This window comes from Uranotaenia lowii, chromosome 2 (genome assembly GCF_029784155.1).
Source record: "Uranotaenia lowii strain MFRU-FL chromosome 2, ASM2978415v1, whole genome shotgun sequence".
In the NCBI taxonomy this organism is placed as follows: Eukaryota; Metazoa; Arthropoda; class Insecta; order Diptera; family Culicidae; genus Uranotaenia; species Uranotaenia lowii.
The window spans coordinates 215,000,514-215,025,220 of record NC_073692.1 but is presented as its reverse complement, the minus strand read 5'-3'; the positions used below and the strand labels follow the sequence as shown (position 1 = coordinate 215,025,220).

The following is a 24,707-nucleotide window of genomic DNA, read 5'->3' as shown; positions in this document are numbered from 1 at the left end:
TGACATAAATACATGGTGAAAGGTAATGAATTTCCCGACACGTGGGTGAAAAAAGTTTCCAAATCCGTCCACTAGGAGCGCCACAATGAGCAAAAGAATTTGTTCCAATATTAAATGAAGCAGACTTTAATACTTCAACAAGTGATTGAAACTAATGAAAAAATTTACGAGTTGAAACGTTTAGCGGTTTTAAATTTTATGCTCAAGTGAAAAAGAGGAACAAAGACTGTTGCTTTTCCACACAGGAGAGCAAGAGAGAGAAAATTTGACAAATATAGGTTCTCCCATGATTCAAGAGAATACTATCCTGATAGTACAGGGGCACTTTAAAGTTCCTGTGCTCTCGTAGCGAGTTTTTTTGTTTGTTTCGATCATAGTCGTTTTACCATTTTTATGGCATTCGCGACTTTATCAACGTTGCAGTTGGCGGATCGTTATTGAAAAACTCATCCGGTACAACTGTGTTCGATGTTTACTCTTGGGCTCGAACTCGCGGACATCGGCTCAGGAGACAACAGACTTGCCAACTGAGCTATATCACAAGCCCCGTCTTGTAGCGAGTGTGTTTAGGATTTCAGAAGAAATGAAGAGTCCCGCTCGAGGTTCGAGTTATTTCTCATTCAAATTTCGTTTGAATTGAGCAGTATTCCTGTGACATGGAGAATCATGGTCCCGAGCGGAATAAATGCAATCTTAGTCTGTTCACCTAAAAAAAAACATGAGAAAACTGGAAATGGTCTTTTTTTCCAAAAATTATCATTTTGGTAGCGTCAGAAATCCTTGGCCCTTGCGATTTTGATCTAAAAACAGTTAGATCTCATACTCATTACCAATATGAATTAACTTTGTTTTGAAAAAAAATCATCATAGGTTAAGTAGAAAAGAAGAAATATAGGAAGGAAAATCGACAACGAATCCAAAAATATGTTCGAAAAAATACTGAAATTCAGTTATTAAGCCCATGTGTCCATGAATTTTCGCTAAAAATGCAGAAATGTTTCCGTTACGATAATGTTTTTCGTAGAATTAAAACAATGTGAAAAAAGAAGGAAGCTAGACTGACTACAGAAGTCCTACGCTTCTGAAATGCCTTTATTGGAGAATTGATCACCCCAATAGAACATAACTTTTGCTCCATAAAGATTCCCACGGTGTGGAAAATTTTGAAAATTCAATTGTATATCGGCTAGGAAAGGTTCTAAATTTTTATAGAAATTCGAGCCTTTTCGTGTATTTTGTAACAATTTTTCCTGCTTGGGGAGGGGCGGAGTTATCACCTCGATCACTCCCTCCCCATAGGACCGCGCATTAGACTGGCCCAAATTTGTATGGGGTGATTTTTACAACATTGTTTTCAACGCGGCACCCCCTAGATTGGTGCCTTTAGGTGAAAAAATAACTTTCTGAAAGTTTCAGGTCATTTGGCAGAAGCACGAGCTGGCGCAAAGGACTTGAAATTTGTATGGAGATTTTCAGCAAAATGTATGGAAAATCGACATACCTTCACTCTTTGTTCTCTAAAATATGCTCCCAGTATGCTAGAAAGCTCAGAATTTCAGGGATTGTAATTTAAATAATGACAAACAAGTTTGTAGAAGATTGTGACGCGATACGAGTTGACTGTTATGAGTTATTTGCAAATGAATGTGTGATTTTTTTCGCATTTCATCGATATATCGTGAATGGTATATAGGTGGATTATTAGTACTAACTTGATCGCATTGTAACACAATGAGATAACAGATAGAAAATTTGTGTCCTCGGCATAGTTGCATCTATTTGTTATAAATTAAGCTACAACTTTGCCGGGACAAAAATTATGTATTTTTTTATTTTCATTGTGTGACGATGCGATCAAATAAGTGCGATTATTAGCCCATAAACTGTTCACGTTATATCATAGAAATGCGACAATCACACATTCATTTGCAAATAACTCATCACAATTAACTCGTATCGCGTCACAATCTTCTACAAACTTGTTTGTCATTATTTGAACTACAATCCCTGATATTCTGAGCTTTCTAGCATCCTGGGAACATATTTTAGAACATAAAGAGTGAAGGTATGGCGATTTTTCATACATTTTTCCGAAAATCTTCATACAAATTTCAAGTCCTTTGCGCCAGCTCGTGCTTCTGCCAAATGACTTGAAACTTTCAGAAAGTTATTTTTTCACCTAAAGGCACCAACCTAGGGGGTGCCGCGTGGAATAAAAGTATTTTTTGTGTTATGGGCCAGTCTAACCGCGCATGCTCTAGCCTCTCATAAAATTAATAAAATTAAGTTCAGAATACCCCTAGTAACATTTAAATTCTATTTGTATTAATAAAACCATTGCGATTATATGTGTCCCATCTTATTCAATCCAGATTTTATACCTTTCTCGTTACCATTACTTACTTTAATTTCACTTTTAAAACTTAAAGGTGGTGCCTATTTAAACTCAGAGTCACAAAATCTAAATAGATTTCAATGCGCTGATGTTGCACTTTTTTACTTAAGAATAATCGTAACCAAAAATATATTGAACTAAGCTTGATATGTATAGCAGTGAACATTGAATTGAAATGGAATTTTATCGTAGTTAAAGGAATTCTTTACGTTTTAAAACCAACTAAGAAATCTATGATGCAGATCTTTAATATTTATCATTCATAATACTTGTATATTCCACGATGTTGATTTGAATCAAGAATTTCTATAGATGCATCTATAATTTGTTGTCGGTATATTGACTAAGAAGTCGCGATTTTTCGAGAGTTGAGGATTCTTGGAAAGACGATAATCGGTCTTGGACAAGAACCGATCGCTATTGAACTATCCCATTTGAATCAAATGCCAAAATGCATTCGGGGTAAACATGATTGCACTATATAAGGGTGTTCTAGCGACTGCAAATGCATAGTTGAAATTTTACAGTAATCCAGAGACCTTTGAATTTTATACAGAAAAAAATACAAAATGAGTCATCTCGTTGTCCTATTCATCCTCGTCTGCTGTTTGATGTCCATTTTAGCTGCTCCCCAATTAGATACCATCCCGATCGTGAGCAAGAATTTTGAGGCCCAGTCCGACGGAAGCTTTCTGTACGCATACGAAAGTGGCAACGGAATCAAAATCCAAAACAAGGGAGACATCAAGATGGTTCAAGTACCGAAGGCCGATGGTTCGGGAACGGAAACAGCCCGAGCTCTGGTGCAAACCGGAAGTTTCTCCTATCCGGCCCCGGATGGGACAATAATTCAACTGTCCTACACGGCCGACGAAAGTGGTTTCCATCCAGAGGGAGCTCATCTGCCAGCTTTGTTCGTTGATGCGTAGGACTATGTTTGATAATGCAAAAAAAAAACAATCACGGTTTAAAATAAAAATAATAACTTTTTTTATGAAATGTGAAAAATTGCTATACGAAAGAAAATCGTCATCCTGGAAATCTTTTAAATCAGTTTCAGAAAAAGCTATATAATTAAAAGTTCTTCATAAAACTATTTTGAAAGTTCATTTTCTTAAACATTTCCTTAAGACAAGCTTTGTATAATCGATTGATTCTCACTTCTTGCTTCTTCTGCTGTTTGAAGATGTCAACAACAAGAAAATATTTCGGGCAATGAACTTAGACATCGTCTATTTTAAACAATCAACGGTTAGTACCATATGTACCTACCTATGTATATTTATCCACAAACAGGTTCCTATTTTATATTATTTTTCAATTCCGTCCATTCCCAAAGTGACTGTCTTTTCAATGACGATAATAGGGGTTAAATTTTTGTACTACACCGAAAATTCGTGAATCAAACTACCTCGAAGCTGATAAAAATTATCACCTTCATCGTTCCATCTAACAACCTTCACACCTGTTATGGGTAGGTGGAAAAAAGTTCGGCACTATAAATTGTCAAAGATTTGGGCAAAAATGCATAGTTCAAACCACACGTCAATCCATAGCACATCTCATTCCAAAATTCCAAAAATGAACAAATCGGTAGTTCTGTTTGCCGTCGTTTGCTGCTCGGTGGCCGTTCTGGCAGCGCCCCAGCAAGCGAATCCTCCGGTTCCGATTGTGAGTGAAAATTCCGATATCCAGCCCGATGGCAGCTTCCAGTACGCATACGAAAGTGGCAACGGAATCAAGGTCCAGAACAAGGGAGACATTAAGACGGTCCAGGTTCCGAAGGCCGATGGAGCAGGAACGGACACAGTCCAAGCTTTGGTTCAAACCGGAAGCTTCTCCTATCCGGCCCCGGACGGAACTCAAATTCAGCTGACCTACACGGCCGACGAGACCGGATTCCATCCTGAGGGAGCTCATCTGCCGGTTGCCCCTGTTGCCCAGAACTAGATTTATCAACTATTTTGAAAAACCAAATACTCATGATGCTGATAACGATCAATAAAATGTAATGTAAATAAAGATTTTTTTTTGCTTTTAATCGAAATCTATTTTTTTGTTAGTTCCACTGGCATCTTGAAGTTTGGGCATTGAAAGTTGTCAAAAATGACAAAGGTAGGGGAGAATGAGGTAACTTGGGCCACTATTTTTCTTGATATCATGAGTTCTGACTGTTTTAAAAAAAGTATTTTTAATTGGATTTTGAAAAACTGTGGGGAAACGTGGGCCACCAAATCCAAACCGACTAGATAACATGTGAAATTTATGAGTTGACCCAAAACTGAAATTTCATAATTCATTTCATTTCATAATTTCAATTTTAGATGAGGAAATAAAAAAGAGAGGTGTGCATGATCGAATAGTTCCTAAAACCAGGCTCGCGAACGTTTCGGCAAAATTCCATATATAGAATTAATGTTCGTCTCTATTGTGTTAGAAAAGATCGACAAAACATTTTTCATAACTTTTCATTTGGCATAAGAAAACTTTACATATAGAATAAAGTATTTTAAGTTCTAAATGTGTTTAAAAATTCCAAAATATAGGTGACCCAAGATACCCCAAAAAATGTGGCCCACGATTCCCCACAAGCTATGATTTGGTTGCGTTTGTGTAACTTATTGATGTTTCATCAAAAATTCCTTTTCCACGTGAAAGAACATGACAAAACTACGATAATAAGCGTATGAGCATATGTTTCTAATGTACTCTATGTCTCCCACGGATGCAATTATGCGGGTGCTTTTTTAATTATATAAGAACATTTTTCTAGGCTAGTTAAATAAAAGAAACATATGATGCGTATATAAGTCAACAACATATAGAAAAACATGCTTACGCAAAGCGACGACGATGACAGTTGGATTGGGATTTTTATCTCAACACACAGCTGAGATATTTAGGGTGGCTCACGTTTCCCCATGTCCCACGTTACCCCACTCTCCCCTACCTAATTATTTTAGTTACAGTGTACCTCTACAAACTCAAACTTTTTCCAAAATGTGATGAAATGCTATCTAAATAAATTTGAATCTTTGAAATCTAGAAGTTACCTTCTGGCTTAGCTTAGCTTGATTTACTACACACACACCTTAAATCATTGAACCCGAAGTGATTCATATTTTTTTTTGAATAATGGGTGGTTGTATGTTCTTAGATTTATTTGATAAATTTATTTTTGATGAGAGTAAATATGTTGGGGTCTGGAATTGGCCAATACCTGGTTCCTTGGTCGTCTGGACACCCCTTGCAGATCGGTATCAAGTCATTGACCTCAGGCCAAACTTCGTGATCGCCAACGGGGTACCAAGTGTCGTTACTCAGACTTGCAGACGCCTTTTTGGTTCGGATTTTGCGGAACAGATAAAGAACACTCGCGGATTTAACTAACTGTACTTATATTAGGATTTAGGCTTACAAAATATAATTTTGTACTTATACCTAGTAGCAAGCAGTTAGGTACAGTTCACGAACGATCGCATGCATCTTAGGTAACCGGGAGTGGATGCTCAACTGGTCGGTGATGGCAAGATCAATTTGTGTGCAGGTCTCCAGATTGGACTCGGATATTGCGATGTTTTTCTGACAATGGACCACTCTTTTATCAGCTGTAATCTCAGCCTTGGTGATCACCGATGATGACTTTTACTGATGATGATGGTGCCTATTGTCATAGGTAGAAAGAGATTCAGCTAGGACTCAAGATTAGATCATTCCCAGAGCGAGTTCTCCGTATCTGGTCACCAAGCAATTTAATTCATTCCCGGCTCAATATAATGCTACCACAGTGCACAGTGTTCCAGATAAAACATTTAGCGAGACAAAATTAATAACACAAAATCGGTACGTTTTAGACAAATCATTTGTTCTACAAAGTAACTTCATATAACAAGCGCTTTCTTTTTAAAAGGTGAATTATTAGGACGTGTCAATACCGTGGAAATTCGAGATACTAATTTCTTTCGGTGAAGAGATAGAGTATAGACATGTTCTAGAAAGCTATAGATTGTATCTTTTGAAGAAACTTTGCTGAACATACCAAAGTCATGAAATGGAACGGTATCGCTTGATGATTTTTTCAAGATTGAAAAAGTAGGCCGTTTCTAAAAACAGTTTTTGCTTATATCTTGTTTTTATACAAGCTCTACAAGTTTGGTGTGTTCTAAACACTTTTTCAACACAACAAAACAGATATTTTTCTTGAAGACTATGCATGGCTATCTTATTGTCTTTTAAAGCTAGGAGCATTATTGTGTGAAAACTTTTAAATTTTTGAGCAGCTATATCTCGAATTGGGGCAAACGAAAAAATCTGCTTTTTTCTGCTTCAACTAGATTGTAATACAAATATTAGATACAGAAAAATCTGGAGATGCGTTTTTGCTTAACTCGAGATTTTTAATTTCCATTTCTTATTTTTATATTTTTTTCATTCAAAAAATATCAAATCCTCCTCTTAAAACCCCCCTTTTTTCCCGGCTTTAAAAGTTATTAAAAAAATTCTGATTTTGTGCAGATAAAAGTCACAGAAAGCGAAGGCGTGCTATTAAGCATGTTATGTTTGGTGAGTTTGAATTTAGAGCTATATTCGATTTTTCGAAATGAAAGTTCCATACAGTGTTTTTTAACTGTTAATTGCTAGTAGAAAATTACCTAAAATGTAAGACAAAAAATCAAATCAGTGACAAAATCGCCAGACGCATCCTCGCAAGCGTCTGTACAACCCACGGTAGATCCGTAGACGCTAGAGGAAGTTTTGGCGTTTCTTTGTCGGAATGACTTAACCTAAGCTCAGTACATTGAAAACCGTCATATGACCTTTTTGAAAGGGAACAATGACTATCGTCAACTGGTGCAACATGCAACACTTTTCAACTTCAATAACTACTGATTTCAGTACTGATGCTTACAGATAATCATACCTCTTGTACATCGAAAGTTTTAAGGTTAATGGGACACCAAACTGACGTTGTCAAAAAAATTATTGGTTTTAACAGTTATTTTTAAATTCACAAAAACATGCGATTTTCACCCTACTAAGAAAAAGGGGTAAGTTGCAACAAACTCTGTAATTAATGAAAAATCAAATAAAAACTGCATTTGTGATTTCATAACACATAAAACACCAATTGCAGTAATTTTTGGATTTTTTCGAATTAAATTTAACATTTTTTCTGTCAAAAATGTTTTTAAGAAAAAAGTGTTAATCTGCTGCATACTTTTAGGGGTAAAAAATACTGCAAAATATTCTATTATCTTAAATCATGTAAATAAATCTGAGGATGGATGAAATTTTAATGTTAACAAACGCATAATGCAAAATAATCATATCCCAGCATATGGAAACTCGATTTATGAGATCTATTTCTGATTTGCAATTTTTTGCATTTTGCCCCAGCCAGCTAACTAAAAAATATGTATTTAAATTGGTGTTGTCCGAAAAATATTTATACACCAACAGTGTTGGTATTGGATAATAAAAGCAATATAAAGTTTGTAGGTAATATCATTAAGCCAATCCGTCATACGAGGTAAAGTTATTTACGGCATCGAAAAATGTAAAAAAAATTTACATCTTGAGACTATTGGCCAGCAACTCCCGGATAATTCTAGCTCAGTCGCAGATCCCTCTTCAACTACCAATTACCAAGACCAATTAAGCTTGTTTAAAAAACAGACACCCATGTGTTAACTCTGGAAAAAGTTTGAAAATGGAAGATGAGATAAAATTATTACGTCTAACGTGTTTTTTGTACAAGAATTTATTTGTCAATATCAAAAGCGAACTTCTCTTTACCATGGCTGATACAAAAGTAATTAACAATTTGACGGTTTTAACATGTTCTCAAAATTTTTACATTTGTAAATTATCTGGGAAAAGGCTGAATAAACCGCAACCAATCAACGAGAAAAATCCTAATAAATATTGTTATGGTTTTCCCCATCACATGCGTACGTGTGATCCATGGAGTTGTTTTTAAAAGTTAAAATTCGACTTACGAAATGAAATAAGTTCTTGTTTTAATCTTTTTTTTCAGTTAGAAGAAACCCAATTGTAGCGGAGAGAGGAGCTAAAATTCAGGGTCAAAGAAATTCAACTAAGTGAAGCTGTGCACAGTATATTTAAAATATTTGATTTTAACATTTTTAACATTATTGTTGTATGAAAATGCATTTGTTCATATAAAAAGTATTTTAATATAAAGAATATTTGAGAAAGGTAAAAAATATAGCATAAATACTCTCATTCGACCGACTGAATGTGATTTCAATGAAAATTAAAGCACGAAATTTGAATACGTTTTTTTTTTTAATATATCTTTATTAGTACCAATTCATCATTACATTTATATTACATTAATACATTAAATTAGGTGTTCAGTTCAATAATGAACTTTCAGAGCCCTATAGTTTTATAATCACTAAATTTTTTTTATTCGACTTAAATTTGCTGAGCACAATCAAGCATTTTTATAAAGGAGAACATCCTGTAGTGAAAAAAAATATTTTATACTTAAAACTAAAGCTAAAGCTATCCTAAAATTAAACTAATTGTAGAGAGAGCGAATCTCTGCGATGGAAGACTGCATCGATTTGCCTCTGAAGTTGGAGATGATTTTGTTGGCCATCTCTTCGATAGATTCAATGCCTGCAATCCGATGAAGATCTTCGGTGCTGTGCCAAGGTGGAAGCCGCAAAATCATTTTCAGAACCTTGTTCTGAATCCTCTGGATGGCTTTTTTCCTCGTCGCGCAGCAGCTAGACCAAATCGGAACTGCATACATTATCGCTGGTCGGAAGACTTGCTTGTAAATAAGCATCTTATTCTTCAGGCAAAGTCGGGATTTCCTGTTGATGAGAGAATAAAGAGATTTACCCCCTTATTCTGCGCCGCGCGTGAGGTGACGATAGTCGAGTCACCCGATTCCAGTAGTCGCTTTAGGTGAGAAACGTCTTTTAAAATGAACTTTTTGAGTTCTTATCCTAATCTAGTAGTCACCGTGAGGCACAAATCATATGCTCTGTCACATCGGCTTCGAGAATAAGGTGACAAGACTCACGTGACTCCGACTCGACTCGACTATCGTCACCTCACGCGCGGCGCAGAATAAGGGGGTTAGTGTATTTATTACATTTAGATTGAATATCTTCAATGTGATTTTTAAAAGAAAGATTCCGATCAAGTGTGAGTCCCAAGTACTTCACGTGATCAGACCATTCTAAAGAAACCCCATTAAAAGTTATGGAATGATTTTCATTGGGTTTTAAAAATTTGCTCTTGGCTTATGGGGAAATAAAATAAGTTGAGTTTTGGAAGCGTTAGGAGAAATTTTCCACATTTTCAAGTAATTCAAAAAGGAATTTAAATTTTGTTGCAATCTACTGCGTACCACCCGTAAATTTCGACCTTTGGCTGAAAGCAAAGTATCGTCAGCAAATAATCTTCTACCTTTTCCTTCTGGGACATCAGGAAGATCAGAAGTAAAAATATTGTATAAAATAGGCCCAAGTATACTACCCTGAGGGACACCAGCTCTAATGGGTATCCTTTCAGAGCATGAATTTTGATAGCTTACTTGCAAATTTCGGCTAGTCAAATAATTTTGAATAATTTTGGTGAGATATACAGGAAAATCAAATCGAGCTAATTTAGCTACTAAACCTTTGTGCCAAACACTGTCAAAAGCTTTTTCAATATCAAGAAGAGCAACACCAGTTGAATAACCCTCAGATTTGCTAGCGTTAATCATATTAGTTACACTCAAAAGTTGATGTGTAGTAGAATGTCCATGACGAAAACCAAATTGTTCATCAGGGAAAATAGAATTCTGATTAATGTGAATCGTCATTCTATTCAAAATATCTCTCTCAAATAGTTTACTTAAAGAAGGAAGCAAACTAATTGGTCGATAACTTGATGGCTCTGAAGCACTTTTTCCAGGTTTCAAAATTGGAGTTACTTTGGCATTTTTCCATTTATTGGGAAAATAAGCCAAGTGAAAACATTTATTGAAGATTTTAACTAAAAAATTTAAAGTGCTTTCAGGCAACTTTTTAATAAGAATATAGAAAATCCCATCTTCCCCCAGGGCTTTCATATTTTTAAATTTTTTGAAAATCAATTTAAGTTCATCAATATTTGTCTCACAAGAACTTTCAAACACAATTTGCTTAGAAAGAATATCATCAAATTCTAGGGAAATTTAAAAGACATACACCGTCTTAGCCGATTTAGGCTTTACAGACTGATTAAATGACGCGGACAACTTAAGATTAACATTTACCCAGTACCGAGATGGGAATCGAACCCATGCCATCAGTGGACCAGTGATTACCGTCTTACCACGCTAACCACTCGACCACCGAGACGTACAAATTTGAGCATCAATTGGACTTACAACGTTTAAATTAAAATCATGAGCAGACTCAAATTGTTGGGCTAATTTTTGAGCTTTTTCTGAATTAGTTAAAAGTAGTTTATCCCCATCTTTCAAAGTAGGAATTGGTTTCTGGGGCTTTTTTAGAATTTTAGTTAATTTCCAAAATGGCTTTGAGTAGGGTTTTTTTTTTTTATTTAATTCAGTACTCAGCACATACAATGGCTATCTGTACTTTAGCTAACTTTTACAAAAAAAAAAAACTTATCTTATCTAATTTTTAATAAAACAAACTTATCTAAATTTCATCATACAATGTAGCTTCCCTAAGAAATTGTATCACATTTTCATGGTTTCCATTATTTTTCAAGCTATCCATACTTATTTTATATTTGTTTCTCAAATGTAAAAAAGATTGGCAGTCGTTGAACACGTGAAAAATAGTTAAGGGGCATTGACATTCTAAACACCGTGGTTTTGTTGTACGTTCTAAAAGGTATTTATGCGTTAATTTACAATGACCAATCCGTAGTCTAGTTAGTATAACAGAATCTTTTCTAGAAAATCGGTTTACGCCTTTCCATTCACTGACAGTTTTCTGAATCATCCACAGCTTGTTATTTTCCATGGTGTTCCATTTTTGATTCCAATCTACCCATACTAGATTTTTAATAACAGATGTTATATCGTGTAAACATGGAGCATACCATGTGATAGAATCATGTCTCGTTGATTTCGCTAGTTCATCAGCTTCTTCGTTCCCAATGATCCCTACATGACTAGGAATCCACATGAATTTGAATTCTTTAGCTGGAGTTTTCCTCATAAGGGTTTGGATTTGTTGAACTAAAGGGTTTTCACTGAAAGGATTTTGGAGAGCGTGAATTGAACTTAAAGAGTCTGATAGAATCAAAAATTGATAATGTTCGTCCTTATCGATAGCCATTTCGACCGCACTTCTCAATGCTAACATTTCTGCTGAGAATATCGACGTCATTGATGAAACTCTTTTTTTGATATTATTCAATCCATCAAACACTGCAAATCCAGCAGTATTGTCAGCTTTGGAACCGTCAGTGTAAAACAACTTAAAATTCTTATATTTGTTCTTAGTGTGTCTGAATTTCGATATGTACATTTCTTTAGAGGTTTCATCCTTTCTTAGAACTTCCAAACTGAGGTCAAACGATACGTTAGATTTGATCCACGGAGGAATTTCGTGGAAACCCCTGTTCATAGGTTCATGGTACATGACTTGGTATTTTTTAAAACATTCCACACATCGATTACAGAAATCATTAGACGATCCAGATAAGTTTTTCCTCAAAGTTTCAGACAAAATTTTGTACAAAGGGTGGCGAGGTAGAGAGCAAATTTTAAATCCAACTTTCATGGTCAATAAATCACGTCGATAGTTTAGAGGGAGTAATCCTGATTCAACATATAAACTTTCAATGGGACTCGTACGAAATGCACCTGTTGATAATCTTATTCCTTTATGGTGTATTACATCCAGTTGTTTCAGGAGTCTTTCATTGGCCGTACTGTACACTACCGATCCATAATCAATTTTTGATAAGATCAAGGATTTTGTTAATGTAAGCAGTGTTTTCCTATCAGAGCCCCACGAGGTGTGAGACAATGTCTTTAGAATCCTAGTAGAGTTATCAGCATTTTTCTTCAGATTTCTAACATGAGTGTCCCACTTCAGTTTCCGGTCAAAGAAGATACCAAGGAATTTATGACATTCTACGACTTCAATAGCTGTTCCATTAAAATAAAGTTCTGGATTCGTTCGACAATCGGATCGTCTGCAGAAGTGAATCATTTTCGTTTTATTAGCCGAAAAACGAAAACCTGTGGATTTACTCCATTCTTGAAGCTTTTCGAGTACGGTCTGTAATTTTTCCTGGATAGCACTCAGAGATTTTCCATTTGCATAGGCCACCATATCATCAGCGAATTTCAAACTTTTGACATTTACAGGGAAATTTTTACTAACTGAGTTCATCGCTATTAGGAAAAGTGTGACACTTAATACTGAACCTTGTGGAAGGCCATTCTCCTGGATCAAAAACCTGGATGAGGAATTTCCAATTTGAACTTTAAACAATCTTTTTTCGAGGAAATTTCGTATAAAGTAGAGCATGTTTCCTTTGACTCCTAGTTGTGAAAGAATTTCAATGATTCGTGCTCTCCACGTCATGTCGTATGCTTTTTCGAGATCGAAAAAAATACAAACTAGATGTTCCTTATTGTAAAAAGCATTTTGTACATCAGACTCTAATGTCAAAAGATTATCTAAGGTATTACGGTACCTACGAAATCCTGATTGTGTATTATCTATCAAGTTGTTAGATTCAAGATACCATAACAGACGACGGTTAACAATTTTTTCCATTAGTTTGCAGAGACATGAGGTCAGAGATATGGGTCTATAACTGGATGGATTTAATGGATTTTTCCCGGTTTTTAAAATAGCTATTATAATTGATTCCCTCCATTTATCTGGGAATACTCTATCGTGCCACACAGCGTTTAGAATTTCTAAAAGATAAAACATTCCGTCTGGTGGCATATTTTGAAGCATATGATAGTGGATTTCATCAGTACCAACTGATGAACCTTTGCATGTCGCCAATGACATTTTTAACTCTACCATAGTGAAAGGGGCATTAAGTTCGCTAACTGCAGGTTCATCATATATTATAGTGTCAATTGAAAACCGATCTTTTTTCAATTTAAACTCTGGGTCATAGTTTTCAGAGCTTGAGATGAAAGAAAAGTGTATTGCCAATTCATCTGCAATTTCAACTGGATTCGTGATAAGGATGTTATTGACTTTCAGGGATGATATGATATTTTCCTTTGTTCGACCTTGGATACTCCGAATTTTGTTCCAAACTGTTTTATTAGGAGTAGAAATGGATATTGATGAAACATATTCTTTCCAACAATTAGAGGAAGCTTGTCTGATAAGTTTTCTGGATTTAGCTTTTGCAAGCTTATATTCGATTTCTGATTCAGTTGTCATGCATCTATTGAATCTGCGTAAGGCTTTTTTCCGGTTTTTAATGCTCTGAGCAATTTCAGAACTCCACCACGGTGGTTTGAATCGTTTAATTTTGTTAGAAAACTTAGGAATGGATTCCAAAGCAGCATTAACTACAGAAAGTGTGAAGTGTTCAACTCTTGTCAAGGTATCCGATGGTTTTTGTTCATTGATATTTATCGTAACTAGATTTTGGAAACTTTCCCAATCAGCAGAATCGGTTATCCATCGAGGTCGTTTCGAAATGTTGACATCTCTGGATAAAGGTGTGAGAATGATCGGATAGTGGTCGCTAAAACACAAGTCGTCATGTACTTTCCAGTCAAAAAATGTTGACATTATAGGAGAACCAAATGTAAGATCGATAGAAGAAAATGAATTGTGGGCTAAACTATAATGAGTTGCTGACCCATCGTTGAGACAGTTTAAATCCAATTCCTCAAACAAAGATTCTAGTATTTTTCCTCTTACACAATCTTTGTTGGATCCCCAACAAATATTATGGGCGTTACTATCTGTCATTATAAGAAATGGTTTTGGAAGTTGGTCAATCAGATTCTTCAAACAAGCTGTGGATAACGATTCATTTGGAGATAGGTACAGTGAGCAAACAGTGAATTCAATAGGATAGAAAACCTTGACAGCAACTGCTTGAAAGCTTGTGTTCAAATCTATTTCTTGAGCTTCAAATCCATTACGGACACAAATTGCAGTGCCACCTGAGGCTCTAAGGTGTAAAGTATCAATCGAATAGAAAATAGAATAATTTTTCATTGTAGGTGTTTGAGAACTTTTAAAGTGAGATTCTTGAATGCAAATTAAAACCGGGTTAAATTCTGCAATAAGCATTTTCAGTTCTTCGAAATGGGCGTAAAAACCATTACAGTTCCATTGTAGTAGGGTCATTTTGAAAAAAATTAAGATTACAGTCAAAAATCGTACAATCAAAACCATTTTGAGTCAGTGCAATAGTGCAGACGTTCTAACTGCATCACTCAAAATCCTAAAGTTTTCTGACATTGTATCGTTAGTATCTGGGCTATGTGGGTGATCATTTGAATTTTCAGTAATATCAACTGTGGTATCATTAGTATTAGGAGGTTTATATATAGTGTTAGTTAACTGTGGTATATTTACGTTGTTCCTATCATCAGTCGTATCCGTCTTCGTCATCGTCGCCTGTGGCAACAGTGGTTTCGGCATCATTTCGGTCAGCGTTCGGGCTTCCGTAGTTCCATCGACGTCGGGAGTGCACACGAGAGAGGAGTTTTGGTGAGAACTGCTTGTTTCCGGTAACTCAAGAGAACGGGTGGGGCTTGATGGTGGGTTGTTGATTTTTCGTTCATATGCTCGCTGTTGTTGGGGTTGTTGGCTTGGTGTTGGTGTTGTAATTGGTGCCACGCTGCTTTGCACAACGTGGGCGAATGTTGGTCGAGATGATGGTAAAAATCCAAAGACTGCTTGTGGTACCTGGGGGCGTCGTTTTTGTCTCGCTTCTTTCATTGGAATTCGTTCAGTAACTCTTATTCTCTGGATTTCTAATTCGTCGATAAATTTCGGACATTGTTTAGACAATGCATGATGGCTTCCGTTGCAGTTGATGCAGGTTAATGGTCTGGGGCATGGTGTTCCGTTGTGGAGTAGAAGTCCACAAGATGCGCAAACTTGGTTACCTTTACATTGATCTTTTCGATGTCCAAATCGGAGGCAGCAAGTACATTTCATTGGATTGGGAACGTACAACCTTATGCGGCAGCTGTAAAAACCAACTTCAATCGTCTGTGGCAAGTAACTCAGATTGAAGGTGAGAATAAACGAGCCGGTGTCCTCAAGTTTGCCTTTGGAATTCTTTCGTTGCATGCGCTTAACTTCTGTCACATGGGCTCCCTTCAGATATTCCAATATAACAGTGTCATCGAGCTTGTTCAGATCCGGGCAAAAGATGGTTCCTTTGGATCGATTCATCGTGGTATGTTCAGTGATTTTGACGGAAACACTTTCACATAACTTCGTTAGCTTCAGAAGTTTTTCCGCTTGGTAACGATCAAGGGTCTTCAGAAGTAACGTACCTTCCTTGGATCTCGAAATTTGTACTCCAGATGTTATGTTGTCGAAGTACTTTTTAATAACAAACGGATTGAGATCGTCCATGGTGCATTCTGGATCCGTCCTAGTTACGACCAGAAACCGTCCGCCATTGTCGCAACCTCCTGTCCTCAACTGCTTGACGAATTGTTGCTCGTGGAGGTCGTTTCGCTGTGCTGTTCTTTTCCCATTTCTTTGCTTTTTGGCTGTTTTCCATCCAATAGTTCCGTTGCTTTCTTCATCAACGGTCAAAACTTGAAACCTTGAACCAAACGTGGTCGGTGGGGTTCCGCCACCTGGATCGGCGGCCATCTTTCGTGTTCTCCTACTATAGGTACTCAGTGGGGTACTCGCACAGGTCTCAAAAAAATACTACCGGTACTACCGATAACGAGATTTGAATAAAAGAATGCCTAACTTTGCTCTTGAAGACGATGTGATTCGCTCAGAGGTTGAAGTCAAACTGTGGAGTAGGGTTTTATGTCCCCTACTGCTTTAGCAAAATTTTCATTACGAATGAAATTTAAACGACGTTTGATCTCTTTTTGAAGGTCGCAATAAATTAATTTCAAATAAGGATCTCTAGTACGTTGATATTGGCGTCGACGAATGTTTTTCAGTCGTATCAAAAACTGAAGATCATCATCGATCAAAGGTTGATTGAATTTATGTTTAACTTTAGGTATTGAAGCGACTTTAGCATTGACTATTGCAGTTGTCAAATTTTCTACAGCCAAATCAATATCTTCTATTGAATTCAGTGGAACGTTTACATCTAAATTACGTTCAATAAAATTCATATATCGCTCCCAGTTAGCCTTTTGAAAATTAAAAGTTGATTTTAAAGGGTTTTCAATGGGACTTTGGGATAAAGAAAATGTTACTGGAAGGTGGTCTGAATCGAGGTCCGCATGAGTAACTAATTGACTACAATGCTCGCCTAAATCCGTTAGAACCAAATCAATTGTGGAGGGATTTTTAATTGAAGAAAAACAAGTATGCCCATTAGGATATTCAACAGTATAATAACCTGCAGAGCAGTCATTAAACAAAATATTCCCATTTGAATTTGATGAAATATTATTCCAAGATCGGTGTTTTGCATTAAAGTCACCAATAATAAAAAATTTAGATTTATTTCTGGTGAGTTTTTGTAAATCTCCCTTCAGAAAATTTTTCTGTTCACCGCTACATTGAAAAGGCAAATATGCGGCAACAATTATAATTTTCCCCATAGAAGTTTCTAATTCAATTCCAATTGTTTCTAAGACTTTTGTATTGAAAGAAGGAAGAAGTCTAAATTTGAGACGACTATTGATGACAATAGCTACACCCCCACCTTGTCGATCAAGTCGATCATTTCGCAAAATTTTAAAGAAAACATTGCTTTTTAAGTTAATGTCTGGCTTTAAAAAAGTTTCAGTGATGGCAGCAATATGTATGTTTTGAGTTTTCAAAAATAAAAAGAATTCATCTTGGTTAGCCAGCAAAGATCTAGCATTCCAATTCATAATATATAAACATCTATTTGGATCCATGAGGGAATCGTAAAGTCATAATAATTTTGTTAGCATAATTAAAAGAAGTTTGGAAAGCTTCAAACATTGAATTTGCTTTCAACATAAGTTGCATCATTTCCATTAAATTTTGATGCAAAAATTTTAATTTTTCCTCAGTAATCTCACCCAAATCAACAAAATTGTTAGAATCAGAAGAGGAAGGAGAAGAAAAAGTATTTGAATTTCGGGGATTTTCCCAAGCCTTCGCATGAACGTTGAGACTTGGTTTTTTCCCATTTTTATTAGTTATGCCTGGAGAGGGCAACCCATTTTCAACCACCTCTGAGAACGATAAACAACGAGTCTGTGGCGCAGATTCAGCACAGGTAACATTAAAATCACTTCGGGTATTACCCAGCCGTGATTCCAATGTAGACCGAGGCTGAATGCGAACAGGCAGGTTGTTTGCCGGTCTGACGTGTGTAGACGAAAAAGAGGAAGGAGGAGAAGAAACTTTTCTGGAAACTTTGGGGTTTTTCCTAGAAGCAACAATTTTTGCCCTAACGGGCCAATCTAGAGAAAACGAGGAATGATTACCTGCGCAATTCGCACACTTAAAAAATTCTGTTTTTGGCTTATCACCACCAAAAAGGCATTTAGATTTTTCATGATCGAATGAGCCGCAAAACATGCATCTGGCGTTCATTCTACAATTTTTAGTGCCATGACAAAAAGCTTGACAACGACGACATTGCGTAATATTTTGTAAAATATTGGTATGGGATTTACGAAAAGGTTCAAATTTTACTCGACAATGAAACATAAGACGAGCCTTTTCCAAAATTTTCAAATTATTAACCTGATCCTTTTTAAAATGGATCAAATAAAGTTCAGGAGCAAAACCAACACTACTGGTATTATTCGTGTTGGTTCTTTTCCTCATTTGAATTACTTGAATTGGAGAAAAACCTAACAAAGAATTTAATTCATTTGTGATCTCATCCGGTGTCTGATCGCCGGTGAGACCACGAAGTACAACTTTAAAAGGACGATCACCTCTAGTGTCGTACGTAAAAATTTGGTGTTTTTTATTATTTAAATAATTTAAAATTTTTTGAAAATCATTAAAAGATACTGCCAATATACGAGCAGTTCCCCTTCGACCGATCTGAAAAGAAATCTTCACATCCTTGACGGAAGTGACGATTTCTTTTCGAAAGGCATTGAAGTCAGGAATCGTGACCGTTATTGGTGGAATCTTTTCGTTTTTAAGAGTATAAGAAGAAGAAGGTTTCTTAGTACTCTTATCAGAATTAAATATGAATATTTCCTCATCACCGATGTTATGAAGGACATCGAATGAATTGGAAATTTCAACTTTTTTTAAAAGATGGCCCTGGATTAGGTTCAGCAATCCGTTTTCTTCCGGCCCTTGAGCCGGCCGAAGACTTCCCCATGCTGGAAAGAAAAGAGAAAATATGAATAAAAGAAAATGAAAATAATTTTAGCACTGAAAAGTGCTGATTGAAATACAGGTAAGGAAAAAATAAATAATGTAAAATGTTCCTGCAGGTACACAGCAACGATACGATGCTCCGGCGTACGTGTTGACTGCTCAACGGTACAGATGGAAGAGAAATTTGAATACGTGCTTTTTTGTTTCAAAAAACATAAAAATAAAAAATATTGAAAATTAAAAATCCCGAGTTAAACAAAACCGCATCTCAAGTTTTTCTGTATCTAATATTTGTATTACAATCTAGTTGATGCAGAAAAAAGCAGATTTTTTCGTTTGTCCCAATTCGAGATACAGCAGCTCAAAAATTGATAAGTTTTCACACAATAATGCTCCTAGCTTTAAAAGACAATAAGATATCCATGCATAGTCTTCAAGAGAAATATGTGTTTTGTTGTGTTGAAAAAGTGTTTAGAACACACCAAACTTGTAGAGCTTGTATAAAAAAAGGTATAAGCAAAAAACTGTTTTTGACACGCCCTACTTTTTCAATCTTGAAAAAATCATAGAGCGATACCATTCCATTCACGACTTTGGTATGTTCAGCAAAGTTTCTTCAAAAGATACAATCCATAGCTTTCTAGAACATTTCTTTGCTTTATTTCTTCACCGAAAGAAATTAGTATCTCGAATTTCCACGGTATTGACACGTCCAAATAATTTACCTTTTGAAAAGAGAGCGCTTGTTATATGAAGTTACTTTGTAGAACAAATGATTTGTCTAAAACGTACCGATTTTGTGTTATTAATTGTGTCTCGCTAAATGTTTGATCTGGACCACTGTGCAGTGGTTCCTAAACTAAACAAAATACATGAGGTGGAATGAATAAGAAAATAGCAATTGCTTCGATAGCTTTTACTTAACTTGAACTTTAAAATGGCAAAATTTGAAAGCATTTGCTCAACTAGATATGGAAAAGCAGAGTAGAACATTTACTTTCAACGAGCTCCGGATTGAAAATATGCATGCCATTCGAAGTATTTGACTCACAAAACTGCTCGAAAATAGCAAAAGCAATTACTAGAGCTTTATTCATATCAGCCATGGATGTCTGTAGAACTAGTTCTACATCGCCAAAATTTGCTTCTCCGTGATTGTTCGAGGCCATCAATTTTGATCAAAGGTCAAAAGAATGTTCCCTGGGAGCCCCCATAGCCCACGTTACCTCACTCTCCCCTATTATTTGATGGTATCGTCAAAGGGGTTTTAAAAATCGATCATATCTTGCCGAATCAACACAGCGAAAAAAATAATAGGGATTTTTTTCCTAAAAGACATCTTCCATGCATATTCCTAATTTTGCTTGTAACTCATAATAGCAATAATGAAATTTTATTGAACATTTGAAAACTATACTGAAAAGCCAAGAATCAATATTCTAACACAGATATCAGATTGAAAAGACATAAAAGAAAACCAAGGTATGAAAGTAATAATCGGAAGATGAAATCAGATTTTTTGTTTTCTATTTGAATAGAACTTAAATAACAATTTTCCCTATGTATCGAGTAATCGACAGAGAACTTTCACAAGAGGCCTAGGCTCAGAAAAAAAACTTCGAGAGGAGTAAAATAATTTAATGTCACCGCTGATTCTTATTGGCTTTTCTAGTTGATGCTTTTCGGTGAATTTGAAATCAAATAAAAACAATTCTTTTGACGTTTCGGCCTACTACCTTCAGCCATCCTCAGAAAACTATATTATGAACAAAAACTCAAATTAATGCACAAAATTCTTCACAATATTCCATCACCATTTCACTGCACTTTTGCACTTACGATTTGTATCGCCGCGTGCTTCCTGAACGGCTGTCTTACTTGATTTAAGTCCGGTTTTGAATCGATTCAAAACCGGACTTAAATCAAGTAAGACAGCCGTTCAGGAAGCACGCGGCGATACAAATCGTAAGTGCAAAAGTGCAGTAAAATGGTGATGGAATATTGTGAAGAATTTTTTGTATGAATTTAAGTTTTTGTTTATAATATAGTTTTCTGAGGATGGCCGAAGGTAGTAGGCCGAAACGTCAAAAGAATTGTTTTTATTTGATTTCAAATTCACCGAAAAGCATCAACTAGAAAAGCCAGTAAAACAATTAAGGAAAATTTAAGGATCCAGAATTTTATGAAATTCAAAACATTAAAAAGTGAACTTTTTTCAAAGATCGCGTTCTAGGAACATCTAAACGTGATTTTTTTTAGTTGACCCCATACAAAAATTTGTTTCTTACATCTTTATCCACCATTTGGAGGGTGAGCCCCCAGATTTCTAGAAATTATGCAATTTAGGGACACCCTAATACATATTTTACTCAAAACTCTCTAAATGGGAATGTTTTCGGTTTAAAAAAAAGCTTAATTTGCTCCACTAGTCCAGGGACGTACTGTGGCAGTGGCTCCAGAGAGTAATTTGTTAATAAAACAAAAAATCTGATTTGAATCAGAAAAAAATATAAGAACGATTAGAATTCATTGTTTGGAACACACATAATTTTGTATTAGTAGCCTGGATTTTGAAAATGAGCATACGTATTTTTGTAGTCATTCCGGTACACTCATCTTTATTTCGAAAATTCCGAAACATTCAGAATTGTAAAAAATATTATGGAAAAATTTCTTTGATTTCAAAGTATCGTCTGCAATACCAGTCGATAGTTTGCGTTATTAAAAAAAAATTACAGAGAAGAAATTTGGCCGTATTCGTTTTCTACTGTTCTAATTCGAGTTGTAAAGGGAATGGCAATTATTATCTACGGTTACTAAAGTCGCGACGCGTCTTAATGACACTGAGAGATAGGTCAATTCTCATAGGTTTTGGCTTCCATAAAAGAATCTAATATCTTCAAATACATTTAAACAGTGGCAACAAATCTGTATACATGCATATACCGGTTACACACCAGGCAATAAAATCTGCTTTTGTTTCTTTGTTACTTTACAGGGAATTCAAAACATTTCGATTGAAGAAAAAACGAGCTTCGTCGTTGGGCATCAATCAAACCTCCGAGAGTCCACCGCCATTGCGCCGGGAAAATGCCGACAGCTACTACAACACCGTAAGCTCGACTTCAACAGGCTACCGTAGCACCGTGGGTCCAGGCTATACTCAATCCAACACGACAACGCCACAGTTTCAACGGAACACACGGTACCGCAGCTCCCTGCAGGATCAAACTAAGGTGAGGTTTTGAGAACCCAAAATATGTTTTATGGTTTGTCTGTATAACCAATGTATTTTGCAGGAGAATGGCATTGGATTCAACAGGAACGATCGCTACCGCAACACCATCCAAAATGGCTTCGCGACTTATAGTGGAGGCAGCATGGTCACCTCAACACCTCGCTCAAAGTACAGCACCAATAGCCGCGGGATGACCGCTGGGTAAGAAGTTTAGTTATGTTCATTTGATCTCTTCAATGACTGAAATTCTACTTCCCAGTGTTTCACAAACTAGTCTCAAGAGCTCCAACCCCTTCGAGGACGATGATCTCGGGGACTGCGTATCGTTAAACGATAGTTCACTTAGTGCAGGAAATGGGTCGATTCGCACTAGTATGCGAACCCGGAAGAAGCGACGAGCACCACCTCCGCCTCCAGTGCGTCACCATGTGGTAATATCCAATAATTGTTGAATTGAAGACTCAAACTTTATATTACTTTTACCATTTTAAGCCCAATCAACCGAACGGACCATCTGAAGAAGCCCTCCTCAGCACGAGGTTGAAAATAGAGGAATCACCACCTCCAGAGAATGCAGAAGATGTCCAACAACTTTCTAATCTCACCGCGGAGATAGAATCGTTCGTGCGAACAACATCAGATGAAGACACCAACGACAAACAAAACGTTTCAGCTGAAACAGCAACATCAAGTGATACTAATAATAATAAACTGACGGAAACAAAGCTGGTTATTGTCGAAAACGTTTCTCAAACAGAGAAACCACCCGAAGAACCAAAACCAGAAATAAGCGAAAAAGTGGAAGAAAAACAAGCAATAGCACCAACCGAAAGCACTACAATCCCAGAACCTGTGGAGTCACTGTCGAAGATCGAGGAGTTGAAGATCATCGAAGAACCCAAAAACAGTGTACCAAATCCTCCGCCACGTGCTGTACAACCTGTACCCCCTGTTCCAAGAACACCGCCAATCGTAGTTGACGTCGACTTCGAGAACCTTTCTCTGCCGGAAACTCCGATTCCCGCACGACGTAACAACCGCAACAAAACTCTCAGCAAGCAATCCAATGCCAACACTTCGCTTCGTATAACCGAGGACTGTGATAACTCGTTAGTTACCACCGAGACCTCTATTATCGAAAAACCGAGAGCACCTAAGGAGGAGGAGGAGAACATGAATACGAAGTCAGTTAAACCTATCGACTACGAATATCAATACAAAGTCGAACCCATCAAGACGCAAATCGATGAAAAGATCGTAACGGCTAGGTTGAAAATCAACGAATCAACTCAATCAACCGAGGGCTTAAATACGAAAACAGGTAATCTAAGACTGTTCAAAACCAACACAGATCCAAACTATAAACATATTTTACCTTTCAGATGCCGAAGATTCACGCCGGTCCGTCAGGGATATCATCAACTCGATCAACAAAAGTCAAAGTCTGCTCAAAGTGAACTACGAAACGTCCGCTGGAATGCACTCCAGCCAATCGAACGACAGCGTCAATCGGAACATACGGGAACTGAACGAACGGGAGAAAGAAATCCAGAACATGCTGCGTGAAATCGATTCCCGTTACGGTGATCGTGGTCAACCGAGCTCATCGGTCAGCGATTTTGGCCAGACGAAACGAGGTTCGTACTATGACAACGTTCCAGATGGGGATGATAATATGAACAACTTGATGAGCAAAGGGAACTTTCGGGTCAAGAAAAGCCCCACCAAATCGTTGGGAATGGACAACAACGGAGACGAAGTGGCACAGTTCCAGGATTGTCACGATTGGAATCCTCTACCTAAGCCACGCCGAAGTGTGAATGGGGTCCAGCAGATGGCCGGAAATGGAAGTGTTTTGAAAACGATCGATCAAAACAATAACGGCGATCCGGTGCAATCCAAGTGAATTGATGCTTACCATGTATAGGGTTAGGTTGTATTTATTTTGAATGTGAACTAAAGCTTAAACTACAGATTAAAGCAGAATAAAATTGTAAATCCTATCAATTTTTAGCTAGTTGCTATGTAGATTTTAACCACCATATAATTTGTAAATTATAAATGTTTCTTATGGAATAAAGTTAAAAAAAAATTATTAAATTGTGGTTCAGGGTGCAAATTTGCTTGTGAGCTCGTTGATGACTTTCTTGTCGATTAAATCTAGGCTTTATTCATCGATTGACTCAACTCTTCGGATGGAAATCCAAATTCGATAGTAGAGTGTGCAGACTATTCCGAATATTTTCATTGCAAAGTTGTTTTTTGTGGCGTCTGAGATATGGTCTCAGGTCTCATGTCATGAGACAAGGTCTCAAGTCAACGGTAGGCGAAAGGAAGTGTGATGTGGCGCTTTTGTCAGAACCTTACAGAATTCCTTCTGGAAACGGTAATTGGACAGCGGACAGGTCTGGCTTAGCTGCTGTCTACGCCGTTTTCCTATCCAGGAGATAGAGGTAGATTCTCGGGACGGATTGCTAAAATTAACGGCATCTTTTTCTGCAGCTGCAACGCTTCACCAAGATGGACGATCGGGGAGTTCAACACAATGTTGGATGAACTCACTCACGAACTGACAGAAAGGGCCCCTGTAGTAATAGGAGGAGAT

At 36.7% G+C, this 24,707-nt stretch overlaps 2 protein-coding genes across 6 annotated transcripts in view; both read left to right on the top strand.

Moving 5' to 3' along the window:
• LOC129747212 (uncharacterized protein DDB_G0290587) overlaps positions 1–24,202 on the top strand; it is a 75,435-nt gene extending 51,233 nt beyond the window's left edge. For all 5 annotated transcript variants that reach the window (XM_055741305.1, XM_055741309.1, XM_055741308.1 and 2 more), the window contains 5 exons: positions 21,863–22,100; positions 22,164–22,303; positions 22,362–22,533; positions 22,595–23,423; positions 23,485–24,202. In XM_055741305.1, coding sequence (XP_055597280.1) covers positions 21,863–22,100; positions 22,164–22,303; positions 22,362–22,533; positions 22,595–23,423; positions 23,485–24,008 — 1,903 coding nt within the window. In that variant the 3' untranslated portion in view covers positions 24,009–24,202. The remainder of the gene's footprint in view (positions 1–21,862; positions 22,101–22,163; positions 22,304–22,361; positions 22,534–22,594; positions 23,424–23,484) is intronic.
• On the top strand, positions 2,899–3,355 carry LOC129747214 (endocuticle structural glycoprotein ABD-4-like). Its single transcript, XM_055741311.1, has one exon. It carries the CDS (start codon positions 2,965–2,967, stop codon positions 3,322–3,324), a length of 360 nt encoding a protein of 119 aa, XP_055597286.1. The 5' UTR covers positions 2,899–2,964; the 3' UTR covers positions 3,325–3,355.
• Positions 24,203–24,707: the final 505 nt, after the last annotated feature.

What these genes read in the sequence shown, in the direction of transcription:
- LOC129747214 (XM_055741311.1), top strand. Translation starts at nt 2,965, where the DNA reads ATGAGTCATCTCGTTGTCCTATTCATCCTCGTCTGCTGTTTGATGTCC.